This window comes from Adiantum capillus-veneris, chromosome 13 (genome assembly GCF_014529385.1).
Source record: "Adiantum capillus-veneris isolate H3 chromosome 13, ASM1452938v2, whole genome shotgun sequence".
In the NCBI taxonomy this organism is placed as follows: domain Eukaryota; kingdom Viridiplantae; phylum Streptophyta; class Polypodiopsida; order Polypodiales; family Pteridaceae; genus Adiantum; species Adiantum capillus-veneris.
This window is the reverse complement of record NC_140943.1, coordinates 12,995,761-13,020,094: the sequence shown is the minus strand read 5'-3', so window position 1 is coordinate 13,020,094 and position 24,334 is coordinate 12,995,761. Positions and strand designations below refer to the sequence as shown.

The 24,334-nt window shown below is 41.9% G+C and overlaps 1 protein-coding gene across 1 annotated transcript; it reads right to left on the bottom strand.

The window, feature by feature from the left end:
* Positions 1-572: 572 nt before the first annotated feature.
* LOC147443615 (uncharacterized) lies at positions 573-1,046 on the bottom strand. Its single transcript, XM_086527804.1, has one exon. The coding sequence runs from the start codon at positions 1,044-1,046 to the stop codon at positions 573-575; it is 474 nt and encodes a 157-aa protein (XP_086383930.1).
* Between the last annotated feature and the right edge of the window lie 23,288 nt (positions 1,047-24,334).

Below are 24,334 nucleotides of genomic sequence, written 5' to 3'. Positions count from 1 at the left end.
ACATGGAACCTTGTGGGGTTCAGAATGGCAGTATAGGCACCCATCTTCCTTCAGTCTCTATTACACAACACATCCCGGGGTACCTTCTGCCCGGCCTACAAAACTACTGGGATGCAAAGAAGAGGGAACAAAGAAACATTGAGAAGAGGATGACACAAATGCGTGAGGATGATGACATTGATGAGTGAGAGGCAAAGAAAATTTGCAAGGCGGTTGCTAAGTACTTGCATAAACAAACAAACAAGCTTTTTCTCGTATACCATGCCCTAGTTAGAGGCATCTATACAAGGTCCAAAAACCTAATTTTAGCAAAAAGACTACAGTCCCCTACATGTATGTCTCCCTATCCACTATGCACTCATGTTTCTCTTGTTGTGCTATGGATCTCAAGTATACATATATGTTATTTTAGGAATTTTTTCCAAAATTGAATTAAAAGCCCCTCATTTTAATGTATCTCTATTAAATTTCCTTAACTTTACAAATTTTAAAACCCCTCCTTTTGAACTCACGTTATACATTAACGTGATTACATAGTGCACCCCCCGAGATTCTCTCCTATGATTCCCTCATCATTGAGCTGAAATGGTATGGTTTAGTAATTCCATCTTTTCAGAAAACCTCGCAATATGCCCTATCACACCATAATATTTATATCTAGACTGCCTCTTTTCATATATTTGACTATCCTTGGCTTCTATCCACTCTTTTATAGGCTCTATTTGAAACCTTGTTTGCACATTTTGTCTCCCAGGTATACTATTGTCCTTTAGTCTCTCGGTTGTGTCCCCCTTCTGGGCATATGCAATGTATTGCCTAATTATCTCATTCTCCAAAATGATCACATGCAATAGAAATGCATGTTTATATCTCTTATGCTCCTCATCATCATCACTAACATGCTCAATGTGTTCTTCAATTGGTTTCTCAAACTTATTCAATGCTAAGTCTTTTTCTAGATTTTGCTGCTCACAAACACTAGTCTCAAAAGTAGAAGAACCTGACACAATTTCAATATGAAAGTGCTCATATGCAAAGTGCTTCATATGTGCATCCTTACCAGTAACTATACTTTCTATGCTATATTCCACCAAAAGGAAAGTACACCTCTCTTCTTTACTATAGCACACACCACTTAATTTATAGGGTTATAAATTTTCAAAATAATTTTTTTAAATATTCATAAATTCTCCCTATCAAGGCCTACTTCTAACAAGGCTTTTCTTTTCTCAATGTCTATCAAGGTAGCTATGTTATCATCCACTAGATCTCTTTCCTCTTTGCACACATCTCCTCATAAACAAGGATTCTCAATAGAAGTATCTACATTGTTATTGATGGAGTTACTAATATTGTCAATACAATGATCATTATCAGCTTTAGAGACCATAGCCTCACTCTCATATGGCTTATCACCAATACAAGGAACTTGACACCCTAATTTAAACTCCTTATACTCATTAAGCTCCTCTTTCATCGTGCTAATACAATCACTCATGGTTTTCACTTCCTCAACATGAGATCTACGTTCTTTCTCTAAAATTGGGCAAATCTCTCCTATTTGTTCTTTTAACTGGGACATACCATTTTGAATAAATCTATTTGCTAACATTGCTAACTCTTTAAATATATGTCTAGCTTCCAACAGAGTTTGTCCTTTCTCTATCTCTAATCCATCCGTCTTCTCTATCAAACGTGCCATGGATTCATCTGTCATTTCACATTCCTAACTTTGTAAAAATTCCATCTTGGATCTAGATTGTTTCTACGTGCGTACTTCTTTCTCTATTATCATATTGAAGAAATTTATCAAACATTCATCAGCTCACTAACCCGTTCTAACAAATAAATTCTTTGATTTTAGTTGTATTAACTCTCAGAGTCGGGAAACCTAACTAGGAAAACCTAAGCTCCAAGGACATTAGTACACTTCGTTAATCTAGTTTTCACTCACAGAAAAACATCCAAGGCTCTTCAAGTTGAAGGACCCCGTGGAAATGTTTATGTGTGCACTCACTCAATAAAATTCAATTATAATATGATTTAATTTCTCACTCTATTGCTCTAGGTCTAACCCAAGGTACGGTTGGCGTGCAAAGTCTATGCACAGGGGTGCCCCGTAGCTCTAATAGCCAATCGTTTCCTGGTGGACGCACCAAAAATGACTAAGCCTTCCAAGTCTTACTAATGTAGTCCACCTATCTCTAATTTTAATTTATTTTTTTAAATTTTTTTATTTTTAGGTTCTCTTTCTTTTTTAAATTTTTAATTAAATCAAATTAGATGAGATGAAATGAAATGAATTGAGATTAAATGAAAAATAAAATGAAATTTAAATTAAATTGAGTAAAATGGAAATACAAATGCAGTGAAGTAAAATGAAATGTTAACCTAAAAAAAGTCAATGCATGTGGCGGATACGCCGCGAGCGGACACTAGCATAGCGAGAACAAAACCAACAACTCTATGTCAGCCAAGGACGAAACTTAACCCATAGGCGCATGGAAACAAGAAGATGGATGTCAAGCACCTTCTCCACCTTCTATGACAATCTCTACTCGAGGAAATCAAATCTAACCGTTCTATGCACTACTGAAAGCAACTCAACCTACGATACTCGTGCTATCCAAAACTATACCAAACACATTCAAAATGTCACGAAATTCATAGGACACACTCTTCTTATCAAGAGATCAATAATCAATGGACTATGACTTGGTATCCCACCTCAAACCACCTCGTGCAACAATCACGTATAAAGACAGGCAGCAGAATACAAGTCACCACTTTTCAATTTGTAAGATCCTAATCCGTAGCTCTACTCTCCGTGAACCCCTAGGTATGAAGATATCACCAAACAAACGGACACACAGTTTGCAAGAAAACTCACCCGGAAGCTCGTAGGAGCTCGCTTCATGATGCCGAAATCGTGCAAACTTGGCGTTGGATTGAAGCCCTAGATGTCGGGTTGAAGGCCTATGGTGGGTGCCAACGAGGGTAGGCCATGGTGAGGGAGCATGCAGAAGAACGAGAGAGAGAGAGAGAGAGAGAGAGAGAGAGAGAGAGAGAGAGAGAGAGAGAGAGAGAGAGAGAGAGAGAGAGAGAGAGAGTCGAAACTACAAAAGAAAACAAATACAAGCTATTCCATTGATTAAAAAAAAGGTGTTTACATTTATAAATAGAATTTTCTCTCTTGCCATGCAAAGATGCCATGCAAACTCCAAAAAAGACTGGAGGTGTATAACTACATGCTACAAAGAGAAATTCCCATGGGTTAGATGGCTGATCACCATGGCTTGAAACCCAACAATCCCCCCCTCAAGCCCAAACTAGACAGACCCTCTCATGATACCTCGAGTTTTTGGTGTACTCGTCAACCGTGAGTTTTAGGTTCTCTCACAACCAAGGATTTCTTGTGTATCCATAACCTCATGCTATAATAGTAAACCCCCCATTGAACAGATAGGGTGTAGGTCAAAAAATTAGCTACCAATAAGTGGAGTTTTTGGTTCACTGCCAAAACTTGGGTTTAAGGTGAACCCAGTAACCTCACGAGAAGCAAAACAAAAAATGGGTTGAGAACAAAAATGGTATTTTGGGAGGTCTTACGACTCATGTGTGACAGTGTCTATAGCCCATACAAGTTTTTATCATGGAAATAACTGACAATTTATAAGCTAAAATAAGGTTGTGACAGAAATATATGATGGTTTTGATGGCAGACAAAAAACATCTATGATACTTAACAGGAAAAAATAGTTTTGGTACTTTGTGTTGTTGATCTATCGAGTGCTCAAAGGAAACTATTGAAAAAGTCATTACTGGTTGTCTTTCTACCGTTTTGATGTTGTATTTTCCCTTATGCTTTCCTTCTTTAACCAGCGGCACCTTATTGGCCTTCTCCTTCTTATCATGTGTGTTTGTAGGAGCACCATTTGCTACAGCCATTGTCAAGGTCTTCTGGCGCTTGGCATTTTGTGAAGTTTCTGGTTTTTCATCACTTGCATGCTTCGTGTCCGCATGTTTATTTGCATCATTGTTAGGTTTGCCATTAGCCAGCGTCTCACTTGACTTGGTTGATTTTCCTTTAGCCATAGCTTTGTGCCTCCTGCCCCCAAGATGGTGGTTCAACGTCTTGATGTTCCACATAACCCACAAAATTGGTTGTGAAGGTGAGAAGAACCTCTTGCATAGGGGGGCATCCAAGAGAAAAATGGGCAGACACATTCAAAATAGGCCTAAGGTATGAATTCTAATGCAAAGAAACACTCACAAACAACAAGTTCTGTAGCAGACAATCGACGACGACATGATGACAAAATTGCAGTTGCAGCATTTCAAGACGCAATATACCAAGCAGGCAGCATTTCAAGACGCCTTGCCTCTCGAAGGGCTTGCCAATGAGATGTCGAGTCTGTCTATGCAGCATTTTGAGATTCTTGTGGAACTTCCCTCTGTGGATGCCAAGTCACCTCTTCTGCAGCACCTAGGATTAACAACCACCGTTGGACTTCAAATGTCGCCTGCTAACAACGTTCTGAGAGGCATGTCTACCTGTAAACAGTCAAGCTTGCCTGCCTAGTGGCTCTGATACTAGATGTCAGGTTGAAGGCCTATGGTGGGTGCTAACGAGGGTAGGCCATGGCGAGGGAGCAGGCAAAAGAAAGAGGGAGAGAGAGAGAGAGTCGACACTGCAAAAGAAAATAAATACACGCTATTCCATTGATTAAATAAAGGTGTTTACATATATAGAGAGAGAGAGAGTTTTCTCTCTTGCCATGAAAAGACGCCATGCAAAGTCCAAAAAAGACTGGAGGTGTGTAACTACATGCTACAAAGAGCAATTCCCATGGGCTAGACGACCGATCACCAGGGCTTGAAACCCAACACTAGCTATTGCTAACGCGTTGGTGGTGTCTCTTTTGCAATGGGGGTTTTGTAGAGCGTGTAGGGAAGAGAATAAATCTCTCTCTCTCTCTCTCTCTCTCTCTCTCTCTCTCTCTCTCTCTCTCTCTCTCTCTCTCTCTCTCTCTCTCTCTCTCTCTCTCTCTATCTCTATCTCTCTCTCTCTCTCTCTCTCTCTAACACAGTGCACAATAAATTTTGGCTTTTATTAATTCAAAAGTTGGTTTAAGGTTACAAAAATTGGCTTATATACAATTCCTCCTTAGAGGCTTGTTCCCACAAATAATATTGGCTACTCAAATATTACAAAAATGTCATTCTGCTTCAAAAATAATGATACAAAAAATTGGGAAAGGTCCTTCTCCACATTCCCCCCTTCCGCATTCATGTCATCCTTGACATGACGGGTCCTGATCTTCTGCTTTTGGTAGAATTTCTTTGTGTCAATGAAACCCTTGGGGTGTTAGCAGCTTCAAGTACGACTCATACCTTATATTTCCCAAGGTAACTGTGGGGCTGAATATTTTGCTATCATACGTACAAAACCTAATGTAGAAGGCTTCCTCAAAAGAGTGCATGTGGTAACTGGGTAAGAACATGATCCTTTGATAGAGAAAATTTAATACCTCTAGAGATGGCTGCCATAACAAATCATATGTCATTGTGGTGACTGTGTCGCTTGTTGACAGGAGTGTTGAGTTTGCAGCTTTGGATGATGCGAACACTTCAATGTGAGCCAGTAAAGTTTTGCAGATTTTCTTTATCATCACACATGTCGGGTCAGGAGATCCAGTGAAAGTCTTAATGGTGCCCTTTAGGGTTTTCACTATATAAGAGACACTTATTCTCTCTTTAGAATTGGAGCTAATCTCTTTTAGATAGCTGATTCCAGTGCTAGAAGTTTACAGCTACTGGTGATGTGCTAGTTCAAACAGTAGACTGGACAAGAAAATAGAAACTCAACTGGAATACATCTACTGAAATGAGAACCAGATTGAAGCACTAAGAATGATGTTCAGATTCAGATTCAGACTCAGAGAGAATGAGTACAAAGTATGTATGCCTAGAGTATACTGTACTGCTGGATTTAGGATTACAGATGAAAGATTACAATAAAGATGGTGTAGCTCAAGAACAACTTAGGGATAAGGATTATGAATCAAAATCTCAAACAGAGGTATAGCCGATAAATGACTCAATTCATGTCCACGACTTATGCCAGCCCGATTACAATGTAATGGGTCCTATTTATATGCTTTGTGAATTACTGTGGTAACTGCCGTGGTAATTACTGACTGATCCACTGTTCCTCTCATTGGAGCTGGTTCCCACCCAGTGAGATTGTATCAGCCATCTACATCCTTCCCTCCTTTCTTGAATTTTGGCAAGATTCCAAAATTTCTAAGAAAAAAATCCACCATCTGATTCTGCTGAAATGTTTCTCAGCGAGTGCTTGACACCCCTATAGTTGTACTTCCATGGGCATCAAGCCAAGTTGTACTGGAAAAATCCACCGTCTAATTCTTTTGAAATTTGGCTCATTGAGTGTTGAACGCCCTTATAATTGTAATTCCAAGGGCCATCAGCCAAATGAAACCAATCCCTAAGTGGAAAAATCCAACATCTGCTGCAAAAAAAACTGCTGGAAAAATCCTTGAAGACTTTGACAATACTCTGCTGCAGTATCTAGTACAAGAGTTCAAGAAGGACCAAGGATTGGACTTGACCAATGATAGAATGGCCATACAAAGATTTTGAGAGGTAGCTGAAAAGGCCAAGGTGGAGCTCTCATCATCTACACAACTGATATCAAACTTCCCTTTATTACAAATGATGCCATTGGTGCCAAGCACCGTCTGATTCGAGGACTCAAAGTATGTGCCAGCTGAGAAGAAGGAAAAATCCTTGACCAAATTCTAAGATGGACTATCCAATATCCTTCCACTGAACTCGCTTCTGTTTACCCTTTGGCCTGGATGGCGTCTGAGAAGTCCCACTACCAGCATTCTCCTTCTGAATGAGTCTATAAATGACCTCCTACTCAAGCTGATCCCACCTTTCTGTGGTCTTCTCCATTTCATAAGGTGTGAGAGGATGATAGGTTTTGGTGTTGGGATCATAGAGCGTGTGTTTGCCTTTGGTGATCCGAGTTCTGGCTAGTTCATGACAATGCGAGGTTGTAAGGATCCATCCTTCTGGGAGAGGCAGATTGGTTTTGATATGAGCTTCAAAAATAATCTCAGCCATCCCTCTATACTGTGGTCCTAGGCCTGGTTTAGCCGTAATTTCCTTTTCAAGGAGTTTAGAGGAATCAACAGTGAGTTGCAGTAGTTGGTTGGTGATCTTAGTGAGGCCTCTGATCTGAATTTTCCACTGGCCCATACACAGTTTGATCCTCTGCATCTCCTCTTTCAGCTCCTGGAGATCATTCAGTTGAAGAGCGTCGTTGAACAGTGTTTGCCAAGTTTTCTATTCCACATTCAATCGTTCATACCAATCCTGAAGTTCATCATTAATCTTGAAATATGTGAGCCGATCGATTGGTTCTAGATGTTGAGGGTAAAGTGCTGAAAAAAATCTTGACAACTTTGCCTCTCTTGCTAGTAAAGCGTACAAGAGAACTGGGGAATTAGGCACAAATTCTAAGAATTTAAGGATAGCTTGGTTCTCTTACTGCTTCATTTTTCCGGTTACTCTAACCAGCTGAAACAGTTGTCGGAGAGCAGTTGCCTGTTCTCCCACTGAAATTCTAGTTTGAGGTCCCTTGCTGGTGGCAGTCTGGTCTTCAAGAATGGTCCGCATTCTTTGATCCAGGACTCCTCTAGCAATCTACATTTGCACTAAAACCTCTTTCAATTGATTCCTCACATCCTTCATGCATCTATATATTGGCTTGTTTCCCAATAGAAGCTATAATTCCATAGCCAGAGAGCGACAATCTACAGTAGACTTTTGTTGCCAATGTGGATTGGTTACTCTCTCTTCAGTAGTTAGTATCCATTGAGGCACCCTTTCCAACAACTATATTGTGTTGGGATGCACAGGTAATTGGCAGGCCTCTTGATCATGGAAAGCAACTCATTTTCAATGCTCAAACATTTCCCTGGCTCCGACATATAGTCGCTGAAAGCATTCCATATCAGATCTAAGATCATCATCTTCTAGATACCGCCTGGTTATAGGATCCTGTTGATGTCTCAATCTCTTGTTTAGCATGATGAGTTGTAATGAATGTTTCTCATCACCTACAGGTTCCTCAGTCATAGCTTTTCCTTTCCCTTGAACATCCCTGTTGTGTTGTGACTGGTGTGCCGGTGGATTCCCAGTGTTGCTGGGTTGTTGCTCTTCTACCTGCTGCTGATTGCTCAACCGCTACCCTTTATGCTGATCTGATTGATCTTCCTTGACTGATTTCCTCCAGTTGTCCCTATACCATGAGTACTAGGTCCTGGAGGTGGAGATGGAGGAGAGGCATCATCATCATCATCATTATGCCCTTCGTCTAGTTCATCCTCCTCCTTCTCTGCTTCTTCTTCCTTATCCTCATCTTCTTCAATGGTAGTCTATTGTTCAATGTAATCAAGGGTAGCTTGATTTTTCATAGCACTGTTATATTTAGTAACTTTATCTTGCAAATCACTCTGCATCGTCTCCATGAGAGACTGCAAGTTATCCATATCCAAAACAGCATTGCCTACTGGATTCAAGATCTCGGCTAGATTATTATAGATATATCTTTCTATTAGGGTGGTCTTCAGAGCATTGTGGCGGATCAATAAAGAGTTGATGAACTCAACTCGCTTCATTCTTAACAGGGTTTCAAACCTATCAGTAGCTCGTTGTGGTTCAGCCTTTTCTTCCCGCATGGTCTGCATCTCAAACTCTACCTTGGCTAGCTTACTTTGTAATTGTTGAATGGTCCTATCTGAGTGAGCTTCAAGGAGAGAGTGGTGCAAGTTCTGGGCTGCTCTCCCTTGCTCCAACTTTTCAATCTGCTCCTCAGCCTCCCTCAATTCAGCTTTTACCGTAATTATTTCATCTTCTGACCCTGCAACATCCAGCATTTGTCCCATACAATTGACAATAGTATTCCATGATGACTGAATGAGTACTGAACAACCATCATTAATTGTTGTTGGGTCAGAATCAGTTGGCTTATAGACTGTGAGAGGAGCCATATAAGGTAATGCAACATAATCAGATTTCAGCCATAGGAGACGTCCCTTAAGTGGATGAGTTTGCAGCTGTTGTAACCTGTCTTTCTTGGTAAAGTGCAGGGCTTATTCATTGTATAGGATGGAGACTTGGCCCAGCGGATTTGAAGAAGCTGGGCATTTGCCCTTATCAACCTAGTCTGTTGATTGCTCGGGACTAGCCTTTTCTGTCTGATCTTGGCCAGTACTGTTGGTTACTGAAATCTATCTTGTTGACTGGTTGATTCCCCCAGTGTTCGGGTCATTCTATTGTTTAGTCTGGCTACTTGAAGTCCTTTTAGTGGGACACTATTTTGACTTGAATTTCTAGCTACTTCAAGAGAGCACTACTCTTAGTCAGTGTTGTCCTTGGCTTCTTTGAAATGCCAGGTTCATCTTGTTTAGCCCTCCTTTTCAGTCCAGTAGGAGTTGTCTGGCTTTTTGTCTCTTCGTCATCAGATGACAAGTCGATATTTTTTTATAATGGAAACCGTGGTGCAGCCAAAGTCCGAGCTAGGAGATGGTCTATGACAGGTAGAGGGAGTAGGAAACTGTAGTGCAGAAGGCTAGGGCAGGTACCAAGGCCCTAGGCAGCCAAAGGATAGCGGAAGTGTATGCTCCATGCGGTTTTTTAGGACAAAAGATCTGCGGGATGGTCCAGATGGGATGGTAGATAAAGGTGTCTGAAATGCCAAGTTAGTGCTCTGGAATGTAGTGATCAGTGTGCTCTAAAATCCGGTCCAGACGCCTTGTCAAACGGAGCCCCGGTGTGCAAGATACTGAACTTTAAAGGTAGAGTATGTAGCAGATCCCTGACAGACAAGGCAGTTGGGGACAGATAGCTCAGGCAGGTGTGAGTGGATACATGTATAGTGCTCGAGTTGCAAAGCATGCTTGTCTTCTCGGGTTGCGAATCGGAGCTCTGGTGAGCAGGTTATGGTCGATTGAAAATTTTCTGGGGGGGCGGGTCTGAGCCCACTTGACCACATTGGGAAAGGATCCATGTGGCATCGTTTTGAGCTTTCCAGGTATCTAAGTGGTGGCGTGAACTACGTGGAGTTAGCACGAATCAATGGTGCATCAATCTGGTGCTTGGTAGGCTAGATATAGGAAGATGAAGTTGGGACCCTTGGGAAGTGAAAGGTTTGCAGATGATTGTTTTCTGTTTTTTGTGGCCTTGGATAGTGAACTCATGAGAGTCAGAATGTGGTAAGGTGCGCACGGCTCAGGGGCCAATATGGTGGAGACCCAGCGAGGCTTTGCGGCTTGGAGATCCGACCCCGGAGCCATTACTAGGACCCTGGGGAAGGTAGGCAAAAAGGGCAGTTAGTAAAGTTTTTTGGGGGATTTTATAAGCACTAAGGCTCTATGGCTTCAAGAGCTGCCACGTGGCAAGGAGGCTTCGTCCCACATGCGATATCGGAAGTGAGGGAGGCATGCTTTATGGGCTGGGCCGTGAGTCCCATTAGGTACACAAGAGGACTGTGGAGAGCTTGGAGCTCGTGAGCTATGGCGCCGGGCGCTGTGTTGGCGATCGACGACTCTGGGTGGTGCTATATGCGGCATGTTTTGACCAAGGTGGTGGCACGCGCTGGTGATGCGGCATCCCGCGTTTGGCGTGGCACCATGCTGACATGGCAAGCCCTGTTAAGGGTGGCATACCGCCTCGAGGGTTCACTATGTGAAATACTACCATATCACATGCGTTCAAGACATGTTTGTAAAACTCCTTATCTGTGAATTTTGTTAGGAATATAATGTACCCTTTTCTTTTAAAATCTGTAATTTTTTTTCAAATTTGAAAAAATAATGCCCTTCTATCTATATATTTCTGTAAGTTTGAAGAACTTTAAATACCCTTCTGTTGAACTCACGTGATAGGTTACATTTTTTTTAGGTGACCTCCTCGGGGAACCCGCGGCCCTTGGGGCCCCAAAATTTTGAGAAAGAGAGGGAGGGAAATAGCAACATCGCTATTGCCTTCCCCCCTCATGAAAGAGGCTAGTGCCGCAAAGATGCAGAAAGGGTTGGTTGTCCAGGAAATTAGGTGCCAAGGGGCAGTCCCATGTGTATAAGGAGGAAACGAGGGCCAAGTGGGCCAAGCAAGGAGCAAAAGGGCTAGTAGAGGCCGGACAAACCAAAGCTATTGGATAGAGAGAGAGAGAGAGTCAAAGTCAAGCCAATATATCAGTGCAAGGCTAAGCCCACAAAGGGGTAAAAAATGAAAGATAAAAAAAAAAAATAGAGCCAACGAGCAATAGCGACGTCGCTAATGCACCACCCCCCCCCCCCCCCCCCCCCCCCCCCCCCCCCCCCCCCCCCGCCCCCTCCCAAGTGCAAAAGAGAGAAGAAGAGAGTAGATAGAACAAGGTGATGTCCCCTTCCCAAAAAATACCAAATTAGGGTACCAAATGGAACAAGGCAATGTGCCCTTCCCAAAAAATACCAAATTAGGGTACCAAATGGAACAATGCGAGGGTAATTTCCCAAATTAAAGGCCCCCCCTATAAAAGTCAAAATTGGATCAAATTAAGGGCTTTTTTCTGGCTTTTGGGTGCCGTTCGAAGCCTGCAAAGTGGAGCTCTCTGACAAAGGAGTGTGCTTGTCAAACCCCTTTGTATTTTCTTGTGAAAATGGCCATGGTGATGGCAATGTAAGCATGTGTGCGTGTTTTGCGAAGTATAATCTAGCCACCGTTGCCTCTTCTCGCTGTTGTTTCCCCTTCACATCTTCTCTTTCTCCTGCTTTCATGTTTCCCCTCAGTGCCGGCTGTGTGGATGTGTGCCCCCCCCCCCCCCCCCCGAATCGACGTTGATTTGTGTAAGAGAGTGAGATTGAGCAGCTGTGTGTGTGTAAGGGTGGAGACAGGCCGTGGTAGTAGCAGGTGTGCGTTTTGTGGTGGTTTGTGGAGTGTGTGAGCAATGAAAATTGAGTAGACGGTGGTCTGCTAATGTAAAGTGTTTCTTTGAAGGTGTTTTCTGAGAGGATAGGGGTGTTTTGGATACCCTAAGCTATAGAGAGGCCCTTGTGTTTGTGCTGGGAGTGTTCCCCCATTTCCCCTCTCCATCTTTTGGTGCCTCCACGGAGGAGTGTGCTAATGCTCCTAGTTGAAGTTGAAGCGGTGATTTCGGTGATACCAAAGGTGCGGCCTTTGAAGAGCAAGTGATGCTAGTGATGGCTTGGGTGGGATTTCCCGTTTTCACTGGGGTTGAGAATGCGGAAACTTGGCTTCAAGACTACGGGTTGTTCGTGTTGGAAAGCGATTCGTCGAGAGAAGACGGTGCGGTACAGGTGTTCCCGCTCCTGGTTCATGGTAAAGCGAGGCTATGGTTCGATAGCCTTGGTGATGAGGAAAAAGCAGATTGTGAAGCCCTGGAGGCGGCTTTTTGAAGCAGATTCGTAGCGGATGCGCAGCTAGATGAGGTAAAGTGGAAGCTAGAAAATTTAAAGCAAATCTTGGAGGGAGATTTTCAAGCGTTCGACTGGGAGTTCCAAGCCCTATGGGGGACGTTCATCAAGGTAACTGCTGCAGAATACGCCAATTTTTTGAAATTGTGTAAATTCATGGATTGCCTGCATAAGAAAGTGCGAGATAAAGTGGAGGTAGATGGCCCAATGTTGTATGAAGAGGCAGTAGCTCTAGCGAGAGGGCGAACCAAAAAGTTTTTAAAGAGGTGCAAGGCTAGGCAGGGTTTGCCAAATATAGTGATGCCAAAGCAGTGTAATGTGGTAGTAGCCAAGCCAAAGGTGGTGCAAAGAGAAGTGCAAGTGCGAGAAGAACCAGGGGTTCTTTGGCTACAAAGAGACAGGGTGGTTCCTATGCCAAAAATGCCGGCTACAGCGGTTCCAATTGTGGAGGAAGTGCAGGTGGTTCCAGAGTGGACAAAGGGTGTGCTGCCAAGTTCAAGTGTAGCTGTTGAAGTTCCATTGGAGTCCGGTGAAAAGCAAAAAGTGCGATTTGCAGACGAGATCGAAGCGGTGAAGCTAGAGGAAATTCCCGATCTTGAAACAAAGGAGGAGACTAGGTCCAGTGTCAGTAGCTCTATGGATGCAGATACGAGTTGAGAGACGAAGTCGTCTCAATCCAGGTATGATGAGTTTGACCTCTTACATGTGAGTGGAGAGGCAGTAAATGTGTGCGAGGAGTAGCATGAAGTGGAAGTCGAGGTGCTTAGTGAAGACCAAGTGGAGCAGTTTATGCCTATAAATGATGAAGAGCAGGTAAAGCTAGTGTGTGGTACTATGCTAATGTCCATGTTTATGAAGATAGCAGTAGAGTATGCCATAGTGGTGCAGCAGGTGCAAAATTTTACCAAAAGGGTTGGAGCAGTTGTGCCTATGGAAGAGGACGAGGAGGATGTGATAGAGAACAAGTTTCTCTCTTCCTCGGTAGAGATTGAGGATTCAACAATAGAAAAGCAGGTAATTATAGCGGACAAGCAGGTAGTGCTTATTGACCTTGAAGGGCCAATTGACGAGGAGGATCTCGACGATGCTAGAATTGAGTTCATGACAGGTGATAAGGGCACTACAGAGTTGAAGTTAGAGATGCTTCCTATGCATTTAGTGCCCTTTATGATAGGTGATGCGAATTCAAAGGCGGTGTCCAAGCTTTGTACGGAGGTCTGAGTGGTGGTTGAAGGGAATGCTAGTAAAAGCAGTTGTTCAGTATGCTGTTGAACATGTGCAGGATCTGCTAGATGAGGATCTAGCTTTACATGGATGGGAGGACGGCTCAGGTATGTTAGGTATGTTTGGTACGAGTGGTGATGCAGGTAGGTCTTTGGGTGGTGAGCATGAGAGTGCTCTATTTGGCATTTTTGGAGGAGCTTTCTTGTGAGTGGGAAATTTTCCAAGGAATGCTTGGGGTGGTAGAAATATGATACTGGTAGTTTGGCTATGCATTTGTATATGTGCCTTAGTGTGGCACTATGCAAGGTTGTTGCAGGTGGACGAAAGAGATCAGTGCAAGGTGTTTGACCTAGGCGGTTAATAATAGGTAAAGCAGGGGGTTGGGCAACCCGCATGAGCAAAGGTGGCGGGTAGCATATGCCAGTTTTGTACATAAGGTGGGTGTTTTGCAGTGTACACAGAGTTTGTTTTGGGTGTGCAGCTTTCTAGTGCAATAAGCCTAGATGTGGTTGAACATAAACATTCAACGAGGGGTTGGGCAATGATGGTGAAGACAAAGTTGGTCTGAGATGGTCTATGCCAGGCATAGGAGCAGGCAAGTGCAGTGCAAAAGGCTAGGGCAGCTACAAAGGCCCTAGGCAGCCAAAGGATAGCAAAAGTGTAGGCTCCATGCGGTTTTTTAGGCCAAAAGAGCTACGGGATGGTCCAGATGGGATGGAAAATGAAGGTGTCCAAAATCCCAAGTTAGTGCTCTAGAATGTTGTGATCAGTGTGCTCTAGAATCCGGTCCATACAGCTCGTCAAACGAAGCCCCGGTGTGCAAGATAATGAAGTTTAACGGTAGAGTGTGTAGCAGATCCCCGACGGACAGGGCAGCTGGGGACAGGTGGCCAGACACTGATAGCTGTTTTTTGGCTTTCCATAATTGCCATAGTAAGCTACCTCACCCTATCAAATCACCCAAACACTGTGGCTATCCCTACCATTTCACTGTACATAGGCGTGTGTGAGTTAGGGGACTTTCCTCATTTTTTTTTAAAAACCCGCAATTAGCTAGTCAATGGGCTAGTTGGGCCAAAAAAATTAAAAAAAAAGGTATATTATGGCCTCTTTGTGTGTAAATATTTCATTGTATATAGGGCCTAAATATAAGGATTTTTTCATAATTATTTTGGTATTTATTTAAATATTTATACTTAGGTGTGTGTTATTTATGCTATGTACATTGACTCACCATTACCACAATTTTTCTTACCATACACTTTATTCCATAAAGAAATAATTTCATGCAAGCTTCTCTTATTTTTGGTGTAACTCCATCCCAACAAAAATCCAAAAAACTAGTTTTATTTATATTATACTTTTTCACTATTGTGATTTTTTTCCTTCCTACATCTATTCTCTATTACTCTCATAAATTAGAGCACCAAAAATATTCATCCTTTTATGCTAGACTTATAATGAGAGAGATTTATTTTCACCCCTTTATTTTTTTTCCACCTATATTATTTATATTTGACATGTACATATCTTTTTAGACCCCTCAATATTTGATTTCCTTAGTTGTACTATTCATTTATATCATGATCTCAACAATATCTTCAATAATAAACCTACCAAATAAGGTCAAGGTTATGTGGCATGCATGCATGCACTATGGAGGGCTCACTCTTGGAGGCATTCAAAAGAATCATCCAAAGAAGGACCCCAAAAGGACTTTGTCGAGTGGGAAACGACAATCAGTTTTGCTGAATTTTTAAAGGTCACTTGCTCTCCGAATTTGAAACGGTGATACAAACAAAAGTTGTAGCTCGTAAGCTGAACTTTTGCTTCAAATTTTTTCATATTTTTTCTAAGGTATGAGCTGTGAGCTATGATTTTATTGGTGGACCCTAGTTTGCCCATGCCATACTGCCACACTCCCTCTTCCACTTTATCATTTTCCTCTTTCACACACACTTCTCCACTCATCATCCCCACCTCTCTCACCACTCCTCTCTGCACCCTACTCGCCTTCTTCTCAACCTTGAAGAATAAGAGAAACCATGGTGAACTCATGTCTCCTACACACACTTCCATTCCAAAATTGACCACCTAGTCTCATTTTTCCTCTTCCATATTACCCATATCTATAAAAAAAACCACAAAATTCAGCCTCTTGTCTTGAAAGACAGCACCATGTTGATTGATTACTCATATTCAATTACCTTGGCTCTCAAGGAAGGTCAAGAGTGGAGAAAAAATGTACCGTCATAGCTAGTGGACCGTCAACAAGCGTCAAAATTGACCCTACTCAAGACACTTGGAGCATCAACATTGTAAGAAATCCATATTTTCTTACCTATTAAGAGTTTTTTCTTTCTTATTTGTATCCTACTTGGATACTCCCATTGTAAATATCCAATTCCATTTGTAAATCAATAAAGATACTAACTCTACTAATCTACTAACACTAACCTACTATGAAAAGTCCTATCACCTCCACTTCTCTCCTCTCTCTTTCTTCTACATCTATCCCACCAACTTCTTGATAATTCCAAGCAAAAGAAATTAGATAAGTGTTGAAAATCTAACCCAACCATGGTTAGAGGAGTAACCCTAGCCCTCAAAATTGCTATAAAAGGAGGGTGTAGCTAGCACAAAAGGGGGGAGCCATAAGCAAGAGCACTATGCTATAGCTTGAGAATCCAAGCTCAACCTCTCTAGAAGGAGATCTTGAGTGGAAGCTCATTATCTTATGCATATGCATGTGTTGTATTAGGGGTGATTAGCAAGGGAACTCTATGTCATTGTAAGAGAGAGTGATCATTCAATTGAGAGTAGGAAATCTATCATTTCTCCTACTAGCGTAAGCCCAACAGTTGTTGAATCAAGGAGGGTGGATTTTGACTAAGCTTGGATACTTTGTCTCTCTTCCAACGTGAAGTAATGGACAACAATGATGTGTAAGCGTCTTGGTGTTTTTTTTAAGTTCTTGATAGCTTGTCTCTGGGTGTTGTCATCAATTTAGCCATAAATCCCACATACTGTAAGAGGGCGACAGGGTGGAGAGTACTCCCTTGGCCTTAAGATAGTGATTGGGGTGGCTTTTCTTGTGATGTTTTGTGGTGTAATTTACTCAAGCTATGCTGAACAAATACTAATCTCACTTTGATTGGCATGACAGGTTTGTAAGAAGGTTCTCTCTCTTTCTTACATATATAATTGTGTTTGCTTGATCACTGTCGATACATTTCAAAGCAGCCCGAGCTCTCTCTCTCTCTCTCTCTCTCTCTCTCTCTCTCTCTCTCTCTCTCTCTCTCTCTCTCTCTCTCTCTACGCGTCCTAGTTCGCATCCAAAACTAGGTGGTGCCCCAAATTTGTGTAGGGTTAGGTTGCGGGTTTGTGTGTGTGTTTGTTGTTTTGTTCCAACCCCAACCCAATTGAGCAGCACGGGAGCCTAGAAGAATGCTTAGAGGCCACTCTTCTTGTTGCCCGCCCCGGACCGCCTCAAATTGGTGCCCCCACTGAGGAATTACTTTGTGCTTATTGTTGTTGTATTGCATGAATGCTTGAATTTTAGCATAATCAAGTAGATTATATGAATCATGAAAGCTTGTATGACCGAGTTTAATTTCAAGGCAACAAAATTGATCTAGAATATGGTTTGGATTAGCATAACATAAGAAAGGAAAAAACATTTTCACATAAGAATCTAAAATTCATGTTGAAAGACCTTTCAAAACTTTGTGTAGCTAGTTGATTTCATGAGAGAAAATGATTGTTTGGAACTAATCTTTGTGTGGTTCTAGCATTGAGAGACTATGACACGCTATACCTTTGATGATATCCCAATCTTTTTCGAAAATCTAGAAGAAGATGTTGATGATTTTCTTGCTGATTTTAGAATGGTTTGTCGTATCCTTGGTAAAAGGGATGACATTGAAAAAGGGGATTTTCTATTGCTATGCCTTAGAGGCAACGTTGAGCAATGGTTTTGGAGTATATCTTCTCAGATTGAAGATGGATATACCCAAATTTCCAAAGCTTTGAAGACCATATTATCTAAATTTCCAACAACAGAGAAAGCATGGGCTTCATTAGGAAGACTTCAACAACATGGCGAAGACTACTATGCTTATGAGGATATTTTTTCTCGTCAATGGGGAGGATGTGGGTTTAGTTCTACATTTCCAGATTATGTAAAAATGGAGCAATTTATTTCAGGTTTGTCTCCTTTCCTAAAGACTAAGGTTACTTGTAGTGGACCCTCTACCTTTGAAGAAGCGGTCACTATTGCCCGAAGGAAGTTTCACAAGTACTTCTACATCAAAAATGGTTTCCATCATGCTGGAAGAACCAACCATCATGAAAGTGTTTCTATCAAGGAGTCATCTCCTTTGCCATACTTGTCTCCTTCTACTCCGAAAAATGTTAAAGAAGTTACTTACATGCCAACTGATTATTCAAGTGCTAAAGTGTGTGGCCAAGATTCAAATGTGGAATCTCTTTCTTCTACCTTTATCGCAAGCATGCAAAAATTGACACAGATATCTCAAATGGCATTGATGATTCAATAATGGATTCATCCAACCTTTTGGCAGAGGATCAATTTCTAGTCCGAGCAGACGAAGCTTTTGTGCAACATGACTCTATGGAGAATGAAGACCTTGAAGGTAACCTTGATCTTATGGAATGTTCCGAGAGTGTATCTTGTCTAAAAGAAGAGAGTGAAGAAGAAGATGAAATCATAGGTGGGGAGATCATAGACCACATTGATCATAAAGAGATGATTGTGTACATGGAATGCCAACTCCAAAACAAAGTAGAAGAGTGTGAGTGAATCCATGTGAGGATAATCTTCAAGAAGTGTTTGAGGATGTTGAAAAGCATTGGTATGACCCATGTATGTTAAGCATGGAGGAACCTATCATGCAAGAAGCCAAAGTTTTCACAAAATCAAGCAGTAATCCATCAACCTTTGAGGTGGTACAATGTGAGGAGTTACAACCTTGCCAAAGGGGGGGCTTAGAAGGGGATGAAGAACATGGGAGAGTAGTAAAAAATAAAATCATAAAAGGAAACTGTCAAAAGGGTATCATTCTCTCCAATGGTGTTTTAGTGGGTGGCTCTTCATTCATGGGACAATCTCTTAGCAAGAAAATCCAAACTTTTGAAGCCCAAATCATCTTCACATTGGGTTTCACCTCTTCAAAGTCAACTTCTCCTCTCTTCACATATACCTTTCATCGAGGGCACCATACCTTCTTAAGTGGAAGAGGACATGAATACTTGGTGATGAACGGATGTTTCCAAACCTTCTTCATTTGGTTCTTTGGTGTATGGAGGTCGCACATTGTGATGCTTCTGTTCTTCATCATAGATGAAAAACTTGTTGATTGCTACATGTGGATATTTCATCAATCAGTACCAAAATCTATTCTCTTCCAATGTGTTGGAAGCAATAGAAACCTTCATCTATTATCTACTTATGTGGTAAACTATTTGCAATATCTTCCAATAGCAGGTGGAAGCATGGATCAATATTTCCTAAATCATGAAGGTCATAGAATTTTTGACTTGATGAGCCTACCCAGGTTGAATGAATTTTATGAGCTACAATTCAAAAATTTGCTTATACAAGCTCTTGACGATCGTAGCAGATACATCAACTTTACACACGAGGTAGAGCAACCAATCTTTTATATCACATTCATAGTGATAGATGCAATGATGGACAAAAATAAAATCTACAAGTTTCTTCAACCGAAATCAGTAAGTGATTCCATACCATACATCTCTCTTTGGAAAATAAATTTCAAGATCTTTGATCCTGGGGGGTGCTTATGGAAACTTTCTCAATGGAGGAGGTTTACTCAATGGAAACTTTCTCAATGGAGGAGGTTTACTCAGTCACTTCATTACATCCTGCTATTGGCTCTGAGAACCTTTCGTATCACACAAGGTTTTTTAATCATACAAAAAAGGTTCTTCAAAGATGAGAGCAGACAAAGACATACGTTACACAATCTACCTGTTGTATGATCGGATAAATGGTACATGAATGTACCATTATCTAAGGGGGGGGGGCTAATGATAGCCATTTTTCGGCTTTCCATAATTGCCATAGTAAGCTACCTCACCCTATCAAATCACCCAAACACTGTGGCTATCCCTACCATTTCACTGTACATAGGCGTGTGTGAGTTAGGGGACTTTCCCCATATTTTTTTAAAAACCCTCAATTAGCTAGTCACTGTGTTAGTTGAGCCAAAAAAATTAAAAATTTTAAAAAAAGGTATATGATGGCCTCTTTGTGTGTAAATATTTCATTGTATATAGGGCCTAAATATAAGGATTTTTTCATTATTATTTTGGTATTTATTTAAATATTTATACTTAGGTGTGTGTTATTTATGCTATGTACATTGACTCACCATTACCACAATTTTTCTTACCATACTCTTTATTCTATAAAGAAATAATTTCATGCAAGCTTCTCTTAGTTTTGGTGTAACTCCATCCCAACAAAAATGCAAAAAACTATTTTTATTTATGTTATACTTTTTCACTATTGTGGTTTTTTTCCTTCCTACAACTATTCTCTATTACTCTCATAAATTAGAACACCAAAAATATTCATCTTTTTATGGTAGACTTATAATGAGAGAGATTTATTTTGACCCCTTTATATATTTTCCACTTATATTATTTATATTTGACATGTACATATTTTTTTAGACCCCTCAATATTTGATTTCCTTAGTTGTACTATTCATTTATATCATGATCTCACACTACAAGAGGTTGTGTGCTCTTGTGACGCTGTTAGCGACGGAAATACATTGGGTTTTTATAACCCCCGGAGTCGCTAATAGCGACACTACGAGAGCGTCGCTATATGCGTCGCTATATAGAGACGCTCATAGCGATGGTTATAGCGACGTTTTCACAGAAGTCTATAGCGACGCTCCAGAGCCATAAATAGCGACGGTTATAGCGACGCCCGAGAGAAAAATTTTTTGGTGACAAGGCATTGAATGCCCTGCCACCCATCAACCATATTGTACTTGATTCACTTTTTAAAAAAAGTGCAAGGGTAGATAATAGACCCAAAATAGTCACCCACAAGACGCATTGTTTGCAAAATTGACAAGCGTAAAATTGACAATTGTACACATCATAGGCAAAATGAATTGATTGGCAAATGTAATAATGACAATTGTACAACATCATAGGCATAAAGAATTGATTGGCAAAATGAACTGCGGTGACAAATGTAATAATATACATGGTTCAAAAAGACGTATAAAATCCGTCTCATGATACATAAGCTATGAGAAACCCTAAACTAATGCTATCTAGCTACGGCTAAACTGACGTCGTCTAGTCAGACGTCTCATCGCGTCCAAGCAGCGTCTGTCGGATTCTGCAAAAAAAGACTTTCAGTAAGTATAAACATATAACAATATTTATAAAACAATACAAAAAATAGAAAAGAGTAAACCCTAATACTAACCATGCCGCCGCAAGAACTGAGAATGTCCATCAGAGCGTTTAAGCCCTTCCTGCCTGCGTACTCGCGCTCGTACGGTGTGGGATCACGTCCTGTCATCGACCACTGTCAAAACATACAAAGATTTCATTATGTTAGAATTAAAAAACTCATAAACCCTAAACTATCGAACATAAAGAGCAATGCAAAAACACTTACAAAATCGGCCTCAAATGATGCCCATCCACCGCTCCCCAAGTGGTGCGAGCTCCTTGCCTCTACTCGCGCTCTGGCTGCATCCTTTTGTTGCTTCCACTTGTCAGGATTCTCGCGCGCTGCTTTCTTCGCATTCTTCCAATCTTCTTTGGACAGCCAATCTGGCCTGTTCCACCCATGCTTGATTGCTTTTTGCACTTCGGAACGCTTGTGTTTGCAGTATTCGCGCATTCGAATCTTCATCGGGTCTTCATTGAAGCGCTGATCCCGTGTTGGAACGGGAAACTCATCATGAAGTATGCTGATGACTCTGTTTTTTAAATCACTTGGTACTTCACTCCATTTGTTTAGTATGTAGTGTCTAAACAGCTGAGAGGAAAGACCACGCATACGCGAGATCACCTTCTTGCCGTCATCATCCATGATGATGCCGCCGCTGAAGTCAACGGAGTAAGGCAAGCCCTCTGGCCGGTGACACGTGAACCTGGGTGTCCCGACAGGGGTCTCTAGCGGCGTGTCGATGGGGGTACGGACGTTAGGTGTTTCCACCAGCATCTGGGCCCCGAAGCGAGGAGTGTCGAGTGGGGTGGCTCCTCGCGGAGTAGGTAGAGGTGTGTAGCTGCTAGGAACAGTCAGCCGCGCAAAACCTGGCGTAGATGGCGATGCTGTGGCTGGTGTGGGGGCAGGCAAACAAGGGGAGGGTAAAGAGCCTCGTCGTACACGAGGCAGTGTGGAGGCATCGGCGGCGGAATCCCCACAACAACCGCCACCACCACCACTAGAGCACCGGTGTCTAGATGAGTGTGAAGATCGTCTCGTCGACGCCGAAGCTTCGGAGCGCGCCGAATGCTCCGAAAGAGAGGGAGATGCGGATGGAGTAGGAACGTCGATGATGCGCCAGAGCGATGACGCTCCACGTACCACTGTCTCTGCTGCGGTGACAAAGAAGAAAGAAACTCCTCATCATCCATACCTGCATTAAACACACGAATATTTAAACTTAATATTGAATGAATAGAGTATACAATGACGCAAAGACCATTAAATACAATGGCGTAATGACTCATATAAATACAATGACGCAATGAATTGAGTGATAGAAGAGGCAAGTCGAAAACTCAGAATTTTCAATCAAAAGATGTGAGCGCGAGTAGAAAAGAGCGTTATACACCATGGAAGGTACTTAGAGAGCCAGAGCTTTTACAACACGGAGCAAAATTGTTCAAATACAATATTTGTGGCTTTAAGAGATCTCTCTCTCATCCTCGCATAACTCAGCATAACTTCCTATATCTATATAGAGCTCTCCGTTTAAACACATATCCTCTGTTTCATTTTGTAGCTCCTCTGCATGCACCCCATATAGAGTAGTAGCATCTTGATGTTCGTCTGGCACCACCGCAGCGGCTTCTGATTGAGCATCTTCTCTGATCTCCTCCATTGATGCCGTTGTGCTTGGCACATGGTAGCCTTCATACGTCCTTGCACTACGAGGGGCTACCTCTATGACGTACCACCAGTTTGATGTAGACTTTGTAGGATGAAATATTACCTACCAGAGCCACATAACTTACATGAGAGCTTTCAAGCACATAACTTGTAAAAGGGGGATGTTAACTATTTACATACTTACTTGTTCACAATTCTCGGGTAGTACGAAAGTGTCTCTTAGGTCAGTCCATTTCTTAGTAGAATCCACCTCAAGAAAACCAGACTCTCCTCTACGCACAGTAGCGTTGCGACCCTCCATGATTATCTTGAACCATTGCACGTCGAACAAGTCGACAAAAAATCCTCTGTAATCGATCCTCAAAATCTCTTGTAGCGTGCCGAAGTAAGTGAGTTCCGCCACCACAGGATCTGCATCGGAGGAACGTCGTCGACTAGACTGTTCAAATTTTGCCATGATTCCACAATCTTGAGTAAAACGCTTTTTGTCGATCCGTTCCACCCTAAAATGTTGACCGTTACACCATGCTGCTGTGTATGACTTATACTACAACGAACAAAGATTATGAGTGGCCGTTCAAACGTTTAGAAATAAAGTCACTAGCTAGTCATACATTGCAAACTTACCTTGGTCGCGCAACCCCGAGAGTACTCCCACTCTTCCTCAGTCACTTTGTCACCGCATTGTTGTGCGCTTTTCAATTGGTTGTGCAACCATCTTAAGCTCATGAATGTTGGTAGGCTCTCCAGAACCGTCGGATAGTGCATTGGTGGTCGTCTTCCCCGTCTCCACTCCATTCGTGCCCTTTGTCACTCTTGCTTTGCATCCTCATATTGTGAAATCCACTTTTGCATCACTGGATTGTGAAGCATGCAAAATCGGTTGATTTTAGCCTCTAGATCTTCCGTCATCTTCTTCTCAACACCGAGATTGCACATGACAATCCCAGATATGCGCTCATCATCTATGGTTTGCCATAGCGTGTCCCGGGCTTTATCAAATCCGTCTAGCCACTCTCCAATGTACACTAGGGACTCTGATACCAACCAACCTTCTGCCATGCTACCCTCCAGACGTGCCTTTTGACGCACATATCCCTTAAGAGTTTTCATGAAACGTTCTAAGAAGAACATCCATCTGGAATGAACTGTGCCAGCTATTTCCACCTCATCAACTATGTGAACAAGAAGATGCACCTGAATGGTTAGCATGGTAGTAGGAAAATGTTTCTCAAACATGCACACAAGCTCCGCAGCATTTAGTTTGGCGAATGGTATGGAGTCTACGTTGATCTCCTTTTGTGAGATCCATTGCACCAGCTTTGCAAGTTTGTAGATTGTGTTACGGATGTCGAGAGACAAACATCCCTCAATGGCAACCGGTAAAATAAATTGTAAAGTATGTGCAGCAATGATATTAAAGTCCACATTTTATGCAATGATATTAAAGTCCACTATGAACGTA